The 15989-nt window shown below is 42.8% G+C and overlaps 1 protein-coding gene across 1 annotated transcript in view; it reads right to left on the bottom strand.

Annotated features, from left to right (window-relative positions):
- Positions 1-556: 556 nt before the first annotated feature.
- The window catches only part of LOC112236232 (cysteinyl leukotriene receptor 1), a 34956-nt gene continuing 19523 nt past the window's right edge, over positions 557-15989 (bottom strand). The window contains exons 3-4 of the mRNA XM_042326199.1: positions 1696-1881; positions 557-1513 (exon numbers count right to left, since the gene is read on the bottom strand). Of these exons, the coding sequence (XP_042182133.1) occupies positions 680-1513; positions 1696-1881 (1020 nt within the window). The 3' untranslated portion in view covers positions 557-679. The remainder of the gene's footprint in view (positions 1514-1695; positions 1882-15989) is intronic.

Below are 15989 nucleotides of genomic sequence, written 5' to 3'. Positions count from 1 at the left end.
CCTAAAGTAGTATAACAAAAGTAGTTTGAAATGTTTTGGCATGACGTTGCGCTAATTTGGAAGCTGTTTTTTTCTGGATCAAATGCGACAAAGAAATGGACATTTTGGATATATATGGACGGGAATTAATCGATCAAAAGGACCAATTGTGATGTTTATGGGACATATTGGAGTGCCAACAAAAGAAGCTCTTCAAAGGCAAGGCATGTTTTATATTTTATTTCTGCGTTTTGTGTAGCGCCTGCAGGGTTGAAATATACTACCCTCTTTTTTTACTGTTGTACTATCATCAGATAATAGCTTCTTATGCATTCGCCGAAAAGCCTTTTTAAAATCTGACATGTTGGCTGGATTCACAACGAGTGTAGCTTTAATTTAGTATCTTGGATGTGTGATTTAATGTTAGATTTTTATATAATTTTATTTGAATTTGCCGCGCTGCATTTTCCCTGGCTTTTGGCCAAGTGGGACGCAAACGTCCCCTATACCATAAGAAGTTAAATAGTACCCGCAAAACACCAGTCTCAATGTCAACAGTGAAGAGGCGACTCTGGGATGCTGGCCTTCTAGGCAGAGTTGCAAAGAAAAAGCCATATCTCAGACTGGCCAATAAAAAGAAAATATTAAGATGGGCAAAAGAACACAGACACTAGACAGATTAACTCTCTTTCTCTCTCCCCTATAGCTTGTTCCCCTCCCCAGGGGTGGCTGTGCCCTTTGTCTCTGCTGTGCTGGGTAGGACCGGTTCTCTCTCTCTCTTTGTTGCCCTCCCCAGCGGTGGCTGTGCCCCCTGTCTCTGCGGTTGTCTCTGTGTCCTGATAGTGGACCTGAAGCTTGACAGGCGTCGTCTGAAGCCCTCTCCAGAGAAGAAGTAGAGCAGGGGGTCGAAGCAGGAGTTGGAGGCAGCCAGACAGAGTGTCACCACCACACTCTTCTGCATGTACACCAGCTCCGAACAGGAAGTGGCAGTCTGGGACAGGAAGCTGAGGTGGACGGAGCGCTGGATGTGGTACGGCATGAAGCACAGCAGGAACGCCAGCATCACAATGACGATCATTCGGATAGCCTTAGACCCCGCCCCCTTCTGGCGCTGTGCAGTATGTTGCCGTGACAGCAGGGCCCGAATGATCCCGACGTAGCACAGCAGGATGACCAGGAAGGGAAGGACGAAGCCCACAGCCAATGATAAGTAGTTGAGCATGATGAGCTTCTTAAGCCCACCCCCTGTTCTGCGCTCTGGAGGCTCGAAGCACTTGGTCTTATTGGTGGCTGGGTGGAGGTGTTGACCAGTCATGAGGAAGGGGGAGGAGACAGTGCAGATGAACACCCAGATACAGACACACACCAGACGGGCACGACGCTCTGAGACCAGGCGCAGGTTCTGCACGGGGAACACGATGGCGAGGAAGCGTGTGACGGACATGGCAGTCATGAAGAACACGCTGCAGTAGAGGTTCACGTAGAGGGCATAGGACGAAAGTCTGCACAGGAAGTCTCCCAGGTTCCAATGACCCTGAGGGAGAGGGTCAACCACAACAATCATTTATTTTAATAACATCTTAAAGCCCGGGATTCATTCAAATGTGCATTGTTGACAATGTGCCTTTTAAAGACAGTTTCCCCGAAGTAAAATACCTGTAAAAGTCAAGTGAAATGCGTATGTCGACAACTCACCTTTGATAGAAATAGTCCTACCTTATTAACGTAGTAGAGGACCCGTAGCGGCAGCGTGGAGACACACAGTAGGTCGGACACGGCCAGGTTCAACATGTAGATGTGGAACGCAGAACGCTGACGGAACGTTTTAACCAGAACCAACAAGGCGAACCCATTACCGGCCAGGCCGAACACGGTGATGATAGAGTACACCGTAGAGTATACCTGGAGAGACAGAAACACCTGGTAACAAACAGATACACAAACAGATACACCTGGAGAGACAGAAACACCTGGTAACAAACAGATACACAAACAGATACACCTGGAGAGACAGAAACACCTGGTAACAAACAGATACACAAACAGATACACCTGGAGAGACAGAAACACCTGGTAACAAACAGATACACAAACAGATACACCTGGAGAGACAGAAACACCTGGTAACAAACAGATACACAAACAGATACACCTGGAGAGACAAACACCTGGTAAAAAACAGATACACAAACAGATACACCTGGAGAGACAAACACCTGGTAACAAACAGATACACAAACAGATACACCTGGAGAGACAAACACCTGGTAAAAAACAGATACACCTGGAGAGACACACACCTGGTAACAAACAGCTGGAGAGACAAACACCTGGTAACAAACAGCTGGAGAGACAAACACCTGGTAACAAACAGCTGGAGAGACAAACACCTGGTAACAAACAGCTAGAGAGACGAACACCTGGTAACAAACAGATACACCTGGAGAGACAGAATCACCTGGTAACAAATAGATGCCCCTGGAGAGACAAACACCTGGTAACAAACAGATACACAAATAGATGCACCTGGAGAGACAAACACCTGGTAACAAATAGATACACCTGGAGAGACAAACACCTGGTAACAAACAGATACACAAATAGATACACCTGGAGAGACAGAAACACCTGGTAACAAACAGATACACAAATAGATGCACCTGGAGAGACAAACACCTGGTAACAAACAAACACTCAAATAGATGCACCTGGAGAGACAAACACCTGGTAACAAATAGATACACAAATAGATGCACCTGGAGAGACAAACACCTGGTAACAAACAGATACACAAATAGATGCACCTGGAGAGACAAACACCTGGTAACAAACAAACACTCAAATAGATGCACCTGGAGAGACAAACACCTGGTAACAAATAGATACACAAATAGATGCACCTGGAGAGACAAACACCTGGTAACAAAAAGATACACCTGGAGAGACAAACACCTGGTAACAAACAGATACACCTGGAGAGACAAACACCTGGTAACAAACAGATACACCTGGAGAGACAAACACCTGGTAACAAACAGATACACAAATAGATGCACCTGGAGAGACAGATTCACCTGGTAACAAATAGATGCACCTGGAGAGACAGATTCACCTGGTAACAAACAGATACACCTGGAGAGACAAACACCTGGTAACAAACAGATACACCTGGAGAGACAAACACCTGGTAACAAACAGATACACAAATAGATGCACCTGGAGAGACAAACACCTGGTAACAAAAAGATATGCCAATAGATGCACCTGGAGAGACAGATTCACCTGGTAACAAACAGATACACCTGGAGAGACAAACACCTGGTAACAAACAGATACACCTGGAGAGACAAACACCTGGTAACAAACAGATACACAAATAGATGCACCTGGAGAGACAAACACCTGGTAACAAACAGATACACAAATAGATACACCTGGAGAGACCCACACCTGGTAACAAACAGCTGGAGAGACAAACACCTGGTAACAAACAGCTGGAGAGACAAACACCTGGTAACAAACAGCTGGAGAGACAAACACCTGGTAACAAACAGCTAGAGAGACGAACACCTGGTAACAAACAGATACACCTGGAGAGACAGAATCACCTGGTAACAAATAGATGCCCCTGGAGAGACAAACACCTGGTAACAAACAGATACACAAATAGATGCACCTGGAGAGACAAACACCTGGTAACAAATAGATACACCTGGAGAGACAAACACCTGGTAACAAACAGATACACAAATAGATACACCTGGAGAGACAGAAACACCTGGTAACAAACAGATACACAAATAGATGCACCTGGAGAGACAAACACCTGGTAACAAACAAACACTCAAATAGATGCACCTGGAGAGACAAACACCTGGTAACAAATAGATACACAAATAGATGCACCTGGAGAGACAAACACCTGGTAACAAACAAACACTCAAATAGATGCACCTGGAGAGACAAACACCTGGTAACAAATAGATACACAAATAGATGCACCTGGAGAGACAAACACCTGGTAACAAAAAGATACACCTGGAGAGACAAACACCTGGTAACAAACAGATACACCTGGAGAGACAAACACCTGGTAACAAACAGATACACCTGGAGAGACAAACACCTGGTAACAAACAGATACACAAATAGATGCACCTGGAGAGACAGATTCACCTGGTAACAAATAGATGCACCTGGAGAGACAGATTCACCTGGTAACAAACAGATACACCTGGAGAGACAAACACCTGGTAACAAACAGATACACCTGGAGAGACAAACACCTGGTAACAAACAGATACACAAATAGATGCACCTGGAGAGACAAACACCTGGTAACAAAAAGATATGCCAATAGATGCACCTGGAGAGACAGATTCACCTGGTAACAAACAGATACACCTGGAGAGACAAACACCTGGTAACAAACAGATACACCTGGAGAGACAAACACCTGGTAACAAACAGATACACAAATAGATGCACCTGGAGAGACAAACACCTGGTAACAAACAGATACACAAATAGATACACCTGGAGAGACAAACACCTGGTAACAAAAAGATATGCCAATAGATGCACCTGGAGAGACAGATTCACCTGGTAACAAACAGATACACCTGGAGAGACAAACACCTGGTAACAAACAGATACACCTGGAGAGACAAACACCTGGTAACAAACAGATACACAAATAGATGCACCTGGAGAGACAAACACCTGGTAACAAACAGATACACAAATAGATGCACCTGGGGAGACAAACACCTGGTAACAAACAGATACTCAAATAGATACACCTGGAGAGACAGAAACACCTGGTAACAAATAGATACACAAATAGATACACCTGGAGAGACAGAAACACCTGGTAACAAATAGATACACCTGGAGAGACAAACACCTGGTAACAAACAGATACACAAATAGATGCACCTGGAGAGACAAACACCTGGTAACAAACAAACACTCAAATAGATGCACCTGGAGAGACAAACACCTGGTAACAAATAGATACACAAATAGATGCACCTGGAGAGACAAACACCTGGTAACAAACAGATACACAAATACATGCACCTGGAGAGACAAACACCTGGTAACAAACAAACACTCAAATAGATGCACCTGGAGAGACAAACACCTGGTAACAAATAGATACACAAATAGATGCACCTGGAGAGACAAACACCTGGTAACAAAAAGATACACCTGGAGAGACAAACACCTGGTAACAAACAGATACACCTGGAGAGACAAACACCTGGTAACAAACAGATACACCTGGAGAGACAAACACCTGGTAACAAACAGATACACAAATAGATGCACCTGGAGAGACAGATTCACCTGGTAACAAATAGATGCACCTGGAGAGACAGATTCACCTGGTAACAAACAGATACACCTGGAGAGACAAACACCTGGTAACAAACAGATACACCTGGAGAGACAAACACCTGGTAACAAACAGATACACAAATAGATGCACCTGGAGAGACAAACACCTGGTAACAAAAAGATATGCCAATAGATGCACCTGGAGAGACAGATTCACCTGGTAACAAACAGATACACCTGGAGAGACAAACACCTGGTAACAAACAGATACACCTGGAGAGACAAACACCTGGTAACAAACAGATACACAAATAGATGCACCTGGAGAGACAAACACCTGGTAACAAACAGATACACAAATAGATACACCTGGAGAGACAAACACCTGGTAACAAAAAGATATGCCAATAGATGCACCTGGAGAGACAGATTCACCTGGTAACAAACAGATACACCTGGAGAGACAAACACCTGGTAACAAACAGATACACCTGGAGAGACAAACACCTGGTAACAAACAGATACACAAATAGATGCACCTGGAGAGACAAACACCTGGTAACAAACAGATACACAAATAGATGCACCTGGGGAGACAAACACCTGGTAACAAACAGATACTCAAATAGATACACCTGGAGAGACAGAAACACCTGGTAACAAATAGATACACAAATAGATACACCTGGAGAGACAGAAACACCTGGTAACAAATAGATACACCTGGAGAGACAAACACCTGGTAACAAACAGATACACCTGGAGAGACAAACACCTGGTAACAAACAGATACACCTGGAGAGACAAACACCTGGTAACAAACAGATACACCTGGAGAGACAAACACCTGGTAACAAACAGATACACCTGGAGAGACAAACACCTGGTAACAAACAGATACACAAATAGATGCACCTGGAGAGACAGATTCACCTGGTAACAAATAGATGCACCTGGAGAGACAGATTCACCTGGTAACAAACAGATACACCTGGAGAGACAAACACCTGGTAACAACCAGATACACCTGGAGAGACAAACACCTGGTAACAAACAGATACACAAATAGATGCACCTGGAGAGACAGATTCACCTGGTAACAAATAGATGCACCTGGAGAGACAGATTCACCTGGTAACAAATAGATGCACCTGGAGAGACAGATTCACCTGGTAACAAACAGATACACCTGGAGAGACAAACACCTGGTAACAAACAGATACACCTGGAGAGACAAACACCTGGTAACAAACAGATACACAAATAGATGCACCTGGAGAGACAGATTCACCTGGTAACAAATAGATGCACCTGGAGAGACAGATTCACCTGGTAACAAACAGATACACCTGGAGAGACAAACACCTGGTAACAAACAGATACACCTGGAGAGACAAACACCTGGTAACAAACAGATACACAAATAGATGCACCTGGAGAGACAAACACCTGGTAACAAAAAGATATGCCAATAGATGCACCTGGAGAGACAGATTCACCTGGTAACAAACAGATACACCTGGAGAGACAAACACCTGGTAACAAACAGATACACAAATAGATGCACCTGGAGAGACAGATTCACCTGGTAACAAATAGATGCACCTGGAGAGACAGATTCACCTGGTAACAAACAGATACACCTGGAGAGACAAACACCTGGTAACAAACAGCTACACCTGGAGAGACAAACACCTGGTAACAAACAGATACACAAATAGATGCACCTGGAGAGACAAACACCTGGTAACAAAAAGATATGCCAATAGATGCACCTGGAGAGACAGATTCACCTGGTAACAAACAGATACACCTGGAGAGACAAACACCTGGTAACAAACAGATACACCTGGAGAGACAAACACCTGGTAACAAACAGATACACAAATAGATGCACCTGGAGAGACAAACACCTGGTAACAAACAGATACACAAATAGATACACCTGGAGAGACAAACACCTGGTAACAAAAAGATATGCCAATAGATGCACCTGGAGAGACAGATTCACCTGGTAACAAACAGATACACCTGGAGAGACAAACACCTGGTAACAAACAGATACACCTGGAGAGACAAACACCTGGTAACAAACAGATACACAAATAGATGCACCTGGAGAGACAAACACCTGGTAACAAACAGATACACAAATAGATGCACCTGGGGAGACAGAAACACCTGGTAACAAATAGATACACAAATAGATACACCTGGAGAGACAGAAACACCTGGTAACAAATAGATACACAAACAGATACACCTGGAGAGACAGAAACACCTGGTAACAAACAGATACACAAACAGATACACCTGGAGAGACAGAAACACCTGGTAACAAACAGATACACCTGGAGAGACAGAAACACCTGGTAACAAACAGATACACAAATAGATGCACCTGGGGAGACAGAAACACCTGGTAACAAATAGATACACAAATAGATACACCTGGAGAGACAGAAACACCTGGTAACAAATAGATACACAAACAGATACACCTGGAGAGACAGAAACACCTGGTAACAAACAGATACACAAACAGATACACCTGGAGAGACAGAAACACCTGGTAACAAATAGATACACCTGGAGAGACAAACACCTGGTAACAAACAGCTGGAGAGACAAACACCTGGTAACAAACAGATACACAAATAGATGCACCTGGAGAGACAAACACCTGGTAACAAACAGATACACAAATAGATGCACCTGGAGAGACAAACACCTGGTAACAAACAGATACACAAATAGATGCACCTGGAGAGACAAACACCTGGTAACAAACAGATACACCTGGAGAGACAAACACCTGGTAACAAACAGATACACAAATAGATGCACCTGGAGAGACAGATTCACCTGGTAACAAATAGATGCACCTGGAGAGACAGATTCACCTGGTAACAAACAGATACACCTGGAGAGACAAACACCTGGTAACAAACAGATACACCTGGAGAGACAAACACCTGGTAACAAACAGATACACAAATAGATGCACCTGGAGAGACAAACACCTGGTAACAAAAAGATATGCCAATAGATGCACCTGGAGAGACAGATTCACCTGGTAACAAACAGATACACCTGGAGAGACAAACACCTGGTAACAAACAGATACACCTGGAGAGACAAACACCTGGTAACAAACAGATACACAAATAGATGCACCTGGAGAGACAAACACCTGGTAACAAACAGATACACAAATAGATACACCTGGAGAGACCAACACCTGGTAACAAAAAGATATGCCAATAGATGCACCTGGAGAGACAGATTCACCTGGTAACAAACAGATACACCTGGAGAGACAAACACCTGGTAACAAACAGATACACCTGGAGAGACAAACACCTGGTAACAAACAGATACACAAATAGATGCACCTGGAGAGACAAACACCTGGTAACAAACAGATACACAAATAGATGCACCTGGGGAGACAGAAACACCTGGTAACAAATAGATACACAAATAGATACACCTGGAGAGACAGAAACACCTGGTAACAAATAGATACACAAACAGATACACCTGGAGAGACAGAAACACCTGGTAACAAACAGATACACAAACAGATACACCTGGAGAGACAGAAACACCTGGTAACAAACAGATACACCTGGAGAGACAGAAACACCTGGTAACAAACAGATACACAAATAGATGCACCTGGGGAGACAGAAACACCTGGTAACAAATAGATACACAAATAGATACACCTGGAGAGACAGAAACACCTGGTAACAAATAGATACACAAACAGATACACCTGGAGAGACAGAAACACCTGGTAACAAACAGATACACAAACAGATACACCTGGAGAGACAGAAACACCTGGTAACAAATAGATACACCTGGAGAGACAAACACCTGGTAACAAACAGCTGGAGAGACAAACACCTGGTAACAAACAGATACACAAATAGATGCACCTGGAGAGACAAACACCTGGTAACAAACAGATACACAAATAGATGCACCTGGAGAGACAAACACCTGGTAACAAACAGATACACAAATAGATGCACCTGGAGAGACAAACACCTGGTAACAAACAGATACACCTGGAGAGACAAACACCTGGTAACAAACAGATACACAAATAGATGCACCTGGAGAGACAGATTCACCTGGTAACAAATAGATGCACCTGGAGAGACAGATTCACCTGGTAACAAACAGATACACCTGGAGAGACAAACACCTGGTAACAAACAGATACACCTGGAGAGACAAACACCTGGTAACAAACAGATACACAAATAGATGCACCTGGAGAGACAAACACCTGGTAACAAAAAGATATGCCAATAGATGCACCTGGAGAGACAGATTCACCTGGTAACAAACAGATACACCTGGAGAGACAAACACCTGGTAACAAACAGATACACCTGGAGAGACAAACACCTGGTAACAAACAGATACACAAATAGATGCACCTGGAGAGACAAACACCTGGTAACAAACAGATACACAAATAGATACACCTGGAGAGACAAACACCTGGTAACAAAAAGATATGCCAATAGATGCACCTGGAGAGACAGATTCACCTGGTAACAAACAGATACACCTGGAGAGACAAACACCTGGTAACAAACAGATACACCTGGAGAGACAAACACCTGGTAACAAACAGATACACAAATAGATGCACCTGGAGAGACAAACACCTGGTAACAAACAGATACACAAATAGATGCACCTGGGGAGACAAACACCTGGTAACAAACAGATACTCAAATAGATACACCTGGAGAGACAGAAACACCTGGTAACAAATAGATACACAAATAGATACACCTGGAGAGACAGAAACACCTGGTAACAAATAGATACACCTGGAGAGACAAACACCTGGTAACAAACAGATACACCTGGAGAGACAAACACCTGGTAACAAACAGATACACCTGGAGAGACAAACACCTGGTAACAAACAGATACACCTGGAGAGACAAACACCTGGTAACAAACAGATACACCTGGAGAGACAAACACCTGGTAACAAACAGATACACAAATAGATGCACCTGGAGAGACAAACACCTGGTAACAAAAAGATATGCCAATAGATGCACCTGGAGAGACAGATTCACCTGGTAACAAACAGATACACCTGGAGAGACAAACACCTGGTAACAAACAGATACACCTGGAGAGACAAACACCTGGTAACAAACAGATACACAAATAGATGCACCTGGAGAGACAAACACCTGGTAACAAACAGATACACAAATAGATACACCTGGAGAGACAAACACCTGGTAACAAAAAGATATGCCAATAGATGCACCTGGAGAGACAGATTCACCTGGTAACAAACAGATACACCTGGAGAGACAAACACCTGGTAACAAACAGATACACCTGGAGAGACAAACACCTGGTAACAAACAGATACACAAATAGATGCACCTGGAGAGACAAACACCTGGTAACAAACAGATACACAAATAGATGCACCTGGGGAGACAGAAACACCTGGTAACAAATAGATACACAAATAGATACACCTGGAGAGACAGAAACACCTGGTAACAAATAGATACACAAATAGATACACCTGGAGAGACAGATTCACCTGGTAACAAATAGATGCACCTGGAGAGACAGATTCACCTGGTAACAAACAGATACACCTGGAGAGACAAACACCTGGTAACAAACAGATACACCTGGAGAGACAAACACCTGGTAACAAACAGATACACAAATAGATGCACCTGGAGAGACAAACACCTGGTAACAAAAAGATATGCCAATAGATGCACCTGGAGAGACAGATTCACCTGGTAACAAACAGATACACCTGGAGAGACAAACACCTGGTAACAAACAGATACACCTGGAGAGACAAACACCTGGTAACAAACAGATACACAAATAGATGCACCTGGAGAGACAAACACCTGGTAACAAACAGATACACCTGGAGAGACAAACACCTGGTAACAAACAGATACACCTGGAGAGACAAACACCTGGTAACAAACAGATACACAAATAGATGCACCTGGAGAGACAGATTCACCTGGTAACAAATAGATGCACCTGGAGAGACAGATTCACCTGGTAACAAACAGATACACCTGGAGAGACAAACACCTGGTAACAAACAGATACACCTGGAGAGACAAACACCTGGTAACAAACAGATACACAAATAGATGCACCTGGAGAGACAAACACCTGGTAACAAAAAGATATGCCAATAGATGCACCTGGAGAGACAGATTCACCTGGTAACAAACAGATACACCTGGAGAGACAAACACCTGGTAACAAACAGATACACAAATAGATGCACCTGGAGAGACAGATTCACCTGGTAACAAATAGATGCACCTGGAGAGACAGATTCACCTGGTAACAAACAGATACACCTGGAGAGACAAACACCTGGTAACAAACAGATACACCTGGAGAGACAAACACCTGGTAACAAACAGATACACAAATAGATGCACCTGGAGAGACAAACACCTGGTAACAAAAAGATATGCCAATAGATGCACCTGGAGAGACAGATTCACCTGGTAACAAACAGATACACCTGGAGAGACAAACACCTGGTAACAAACAGATACACCTGGAGAGACAAACACCTGGTAACAAACAGATACACAAATAGATGCACCTGGAGAGACAAACACCTGGTAACAAACAGATACACAAATAGATGCACCTGGGGAGACAGAAACACCTGGTAACAAATAGATACACAAATAGATACACCTGGAGAGACAGAAACACCTGGTAACAAATAGATACACAAACAGATACACCTGGAGAGACAGATTCACCTGGTAACAAACAGATACACCTGGAGAGACAAACACCTGGTAACAAACAGATACACCTGGAGAGACAAACACCTGGTAACAAACAGATACACAAATAGATGCACCTGGAGAGACAAACACCTGGTAACAAACAGATACACAAATAGATGCACCTGGGGAGACAGAAACACCTGGTAACAAATAGATACACAAATAGATACACCTGGAGAGACAGAAACACCTGGTAACAAATAGATACACAAACAGATACACCTGGAGAGACAGAAACACCTGGTAACAAACAGATACACCTGGAGCGACAGAAACACCTGGTAACAAACAGATACACAATTAGATGCACCTGGGGAGACAGAAACACCTGGTAACAAATAGATACACAAATAGATACACCTGGAGAGACAGAAACACCTGGTAACAAATAGATACACAAACAGATACACCTGGAGAGACAGAAACACCTGGTAACAAACAGATACACAAACAGATACACCTGGAGAGACAGAAACACCTGGTAACAAATAGATACACCTGGAGAGACAGATTCACCTGGTAACAAACAGATACACCTGGAGAGACAAACACCTGGTAACAAACAGATACACCTGGAGAGACAAACACCTGGTAACAAACAGATACACAAATAGATGCACCTGGAGAGACAGATTCACCTGGTAACAAATAGATGCACCTGGAGAGACAGATTCACCTGGTAACAAACAGATACACCTGGAGAGACAAACACCTGGTAACAAACAGATACACCTGGAGAGACAAACACCTGGTAACAAACAGATACACAAATAGATGCACCTGGAGAGACAAACACCTGATAACAAAAAGATATGCCAATAGATGCACCTGGAGAGACAGATTCACCTGGTAACAAACAGATACACCTGGAGAGACAAACACCTGGTAACAAACAGATACACCTGGAGAGACAAACACCTGGTAACAAACAGATACACAAATAGATGCACCTGGAGAGACAAACACCTGGTAACAAACAGATACACAAATAGATACACCTGGAGAGACAAACACCTGGTAACAAAAATATATGCCAATAGATGCACCTGGAGAGACAGATTCACCTGGTAACAAACAGATACACCTGGAGAGACAAACACCTGGTAACAAACAGATACACCTGGAGAGACAAACACCTGGTAACAAACAGATACACAAATAGATGCACCTGGAGAGACAAACACCTGGTAACAAACAGATACACAAATAGATGCACCTGGGGAGACAGAAACACCTGGTAACAAATAGATACACAAATAGATACACCTGGAGAGACAGAAACACCTGGTAACAAATAGATACACAAACAGATACACCTGGAGAGACAGAAACACCTGGTAACAAACAGATACACAAACAGATACACCTGGAGAGACAGAAACACCTGGTAACAAACAGATACACCTGGAGAGACAGAAACACCTGGTAACAAACAGATACACAAATAGATGCACCTGGGGAGACAGAAACACCTGGTAACAAATAGATACACAAATAGATACACCTGGAGAGACAGAAACACCTGGTAACAAATAGATACACAAACAGATACACCTGGAGAGACAGAAACACCTGGTAACAAACAGATACACAAACAGATACACCTGGAGAGACAGAAACACCTGGTAACAAATAGATACACCTGGAGAGACAAACACCTGGTAACAAACAGCTGGAGAGACAAACATCTGGTAACAAACAGATACACAAATAGATGCACCTGGAGAGACAAACACCTGGTAACAAACAGATACACAAATAGATGCACCTGGAGAGACAAACACCTGGTAACAAACAGCTGGAGAGACAAACACCTGGTAACAAACAGATACACAAATAGATGCACCTGGAGAGACAAACACCTGGTAACAAACAAACACTCAAATAGATACACCTGGAGAGACAGAAACACCTGGTAACAAATAGATACACAAATAGATACACCTGGAGAGACAGAAACACCTGGTAGCAAATAGATACACAAATAGATACACCTGGAGAGACAGAAACACCTGGTAACAAATATATACACAAACAGATACACCTGGAGAGACAGAAACACCTGGTAACAAATAGATACACAAATAGATACACCTGGAGAGACAGAAACACCTGGTAACAAATAGATACACAAATAGATACACCTGGAGAGACAGAAACACCTGGTAACAAATAGATACACAAATAGATACACCTGGAGAGACAGAAACACCTGGTCACAAATAGATACACAAATAGATACACCTGGAGAGACAGAAACACCTGGTAACAAACAAACACTCAAATAGATACACCTGGAGAGACAGAAACACCTGGTAACAAATAGATACACAAATAGATACACCTGGAGAGACAGAAACACCTGGTAACAAACAGCTGGAGAGACAAACACCTGGTAACAAATAGATGCCCCTGGAGAGACAAACACCTGGTAACAAACAGATATACAAATAGATGCACCTGGAGAGACAGATTCACCTGGTAACAAACAGATACACCTGGAGAGACAAACACCAGGTAACAAACAGAAACACCTGGAGAGACAAACACCTGGTAACAAACAGATACGCAAATAGATACACCTGGAGAGACAGAATCACCTGGTAACAAACAGATACACCTGGAGAGACAGAATCACCTGGTGACAAACAGATACACCTTGAGAGACAGAATCACCTGGTAACAAACAGATACACCTGGTAACAAAAATGTTTTTGTGCCTCGACACAAACCTGTCTCAGGAGTTCTACAGGCAATTCCTTTGACCTCATTTCTTTGTTTTTGCACTGACATGCACTGTAAACTGTGGGACCTTTAAGAGACAGGTGCGTGCCTTTCCAAATCATATCCAATCAACTGAAATTACCACAGGTGGACTCCAAGTTGTAGAAACATCTCAAGGATGATCAATGGAAACATGATGCTCCTGAGCTCGATTGAGTCTCATAGCAAAGGGTCTGAATACTTACAGTACCAGTCATAGTTTTGGACACACCGACTCATTCAAGGGTTTTTCTTTATTTTGACTATTTTCTATATTGTAGAATAATAGTGAAGACATCAAAACTATCAAATAACACATATGGAATCATGTAGTAACCAGGCAGAAGAAAAATCAAAAAGTACCATAAAAGTTCGTAGAAACATGTCAAACGATGTTTATAATCAATCCTCAGGTTGTTTATGTCATAAATAATCGATCATATTTCAACCGGACAGTAGCTTCGTCAATAGAAAAGAAAAAACAAGAAAGGCGTGCTCTCGGTCACACGCAGGACTCATGTCTGGAAATTTCACCCTCTTTTGTCAGAGTAAAAGCCTAAAACAATGCCTAAAGACTGGTCACATGTAGTGGAAGCCACAAAGCTCTTGAACTGGGTCATAAGGCTTTGTATGGTGGATAGGCTTTCAATGGAAAAACAGCCATTTCAATATAATAGCATTTCCTGGATAGATTTTCCTCAGGTTTTCGCCTGCCATATCAGTCCTGTTATACTCACAGACATTATTTTAACAGTTTTAGAAACTTCAGAGTGTTTTCTCTCTTGGTACTTAACCATGTCACTGGACTTCATACATCTCCTGAAATATGTGGCGTTAAAGACTCTGGTGACTCTGGATTCTCGTTCAACTGCTGTCTGTAAATCCATATGTTGTAACCCTCAATCTAGACTTGCCATTATCTTGCTGCTTCCATTGTCTGGAAATGTCCAGTCTAAACCAGGTCCTGACATTCTTACCCGAATTAAGTAGTCAGAGTGGCATGAAGTTTTTGCATATAAATGTAAGAAATCTTCTGCCGAAGCTTGA

This window comes from Oncorhynchus tshawytscha, linkage group LG08 (genome assembly GCF_018296145.1).
Source record: "Oncorhynchus tshawytscha isolate Ot180627B linkage group LG08, Otsh_v2.0, whole genome shotgun sequence".
Classification (NCBI taxonomy): Eukaryota; Metazoa; Chordata; class Actinopteri; order Salmoniformes; family Salmonidae; genus Oncorhynchus; species Oncorhynchus tshawytscha.
This window is presented reverse-complemented; position numbering and strand designations above follow the sequence as displayed.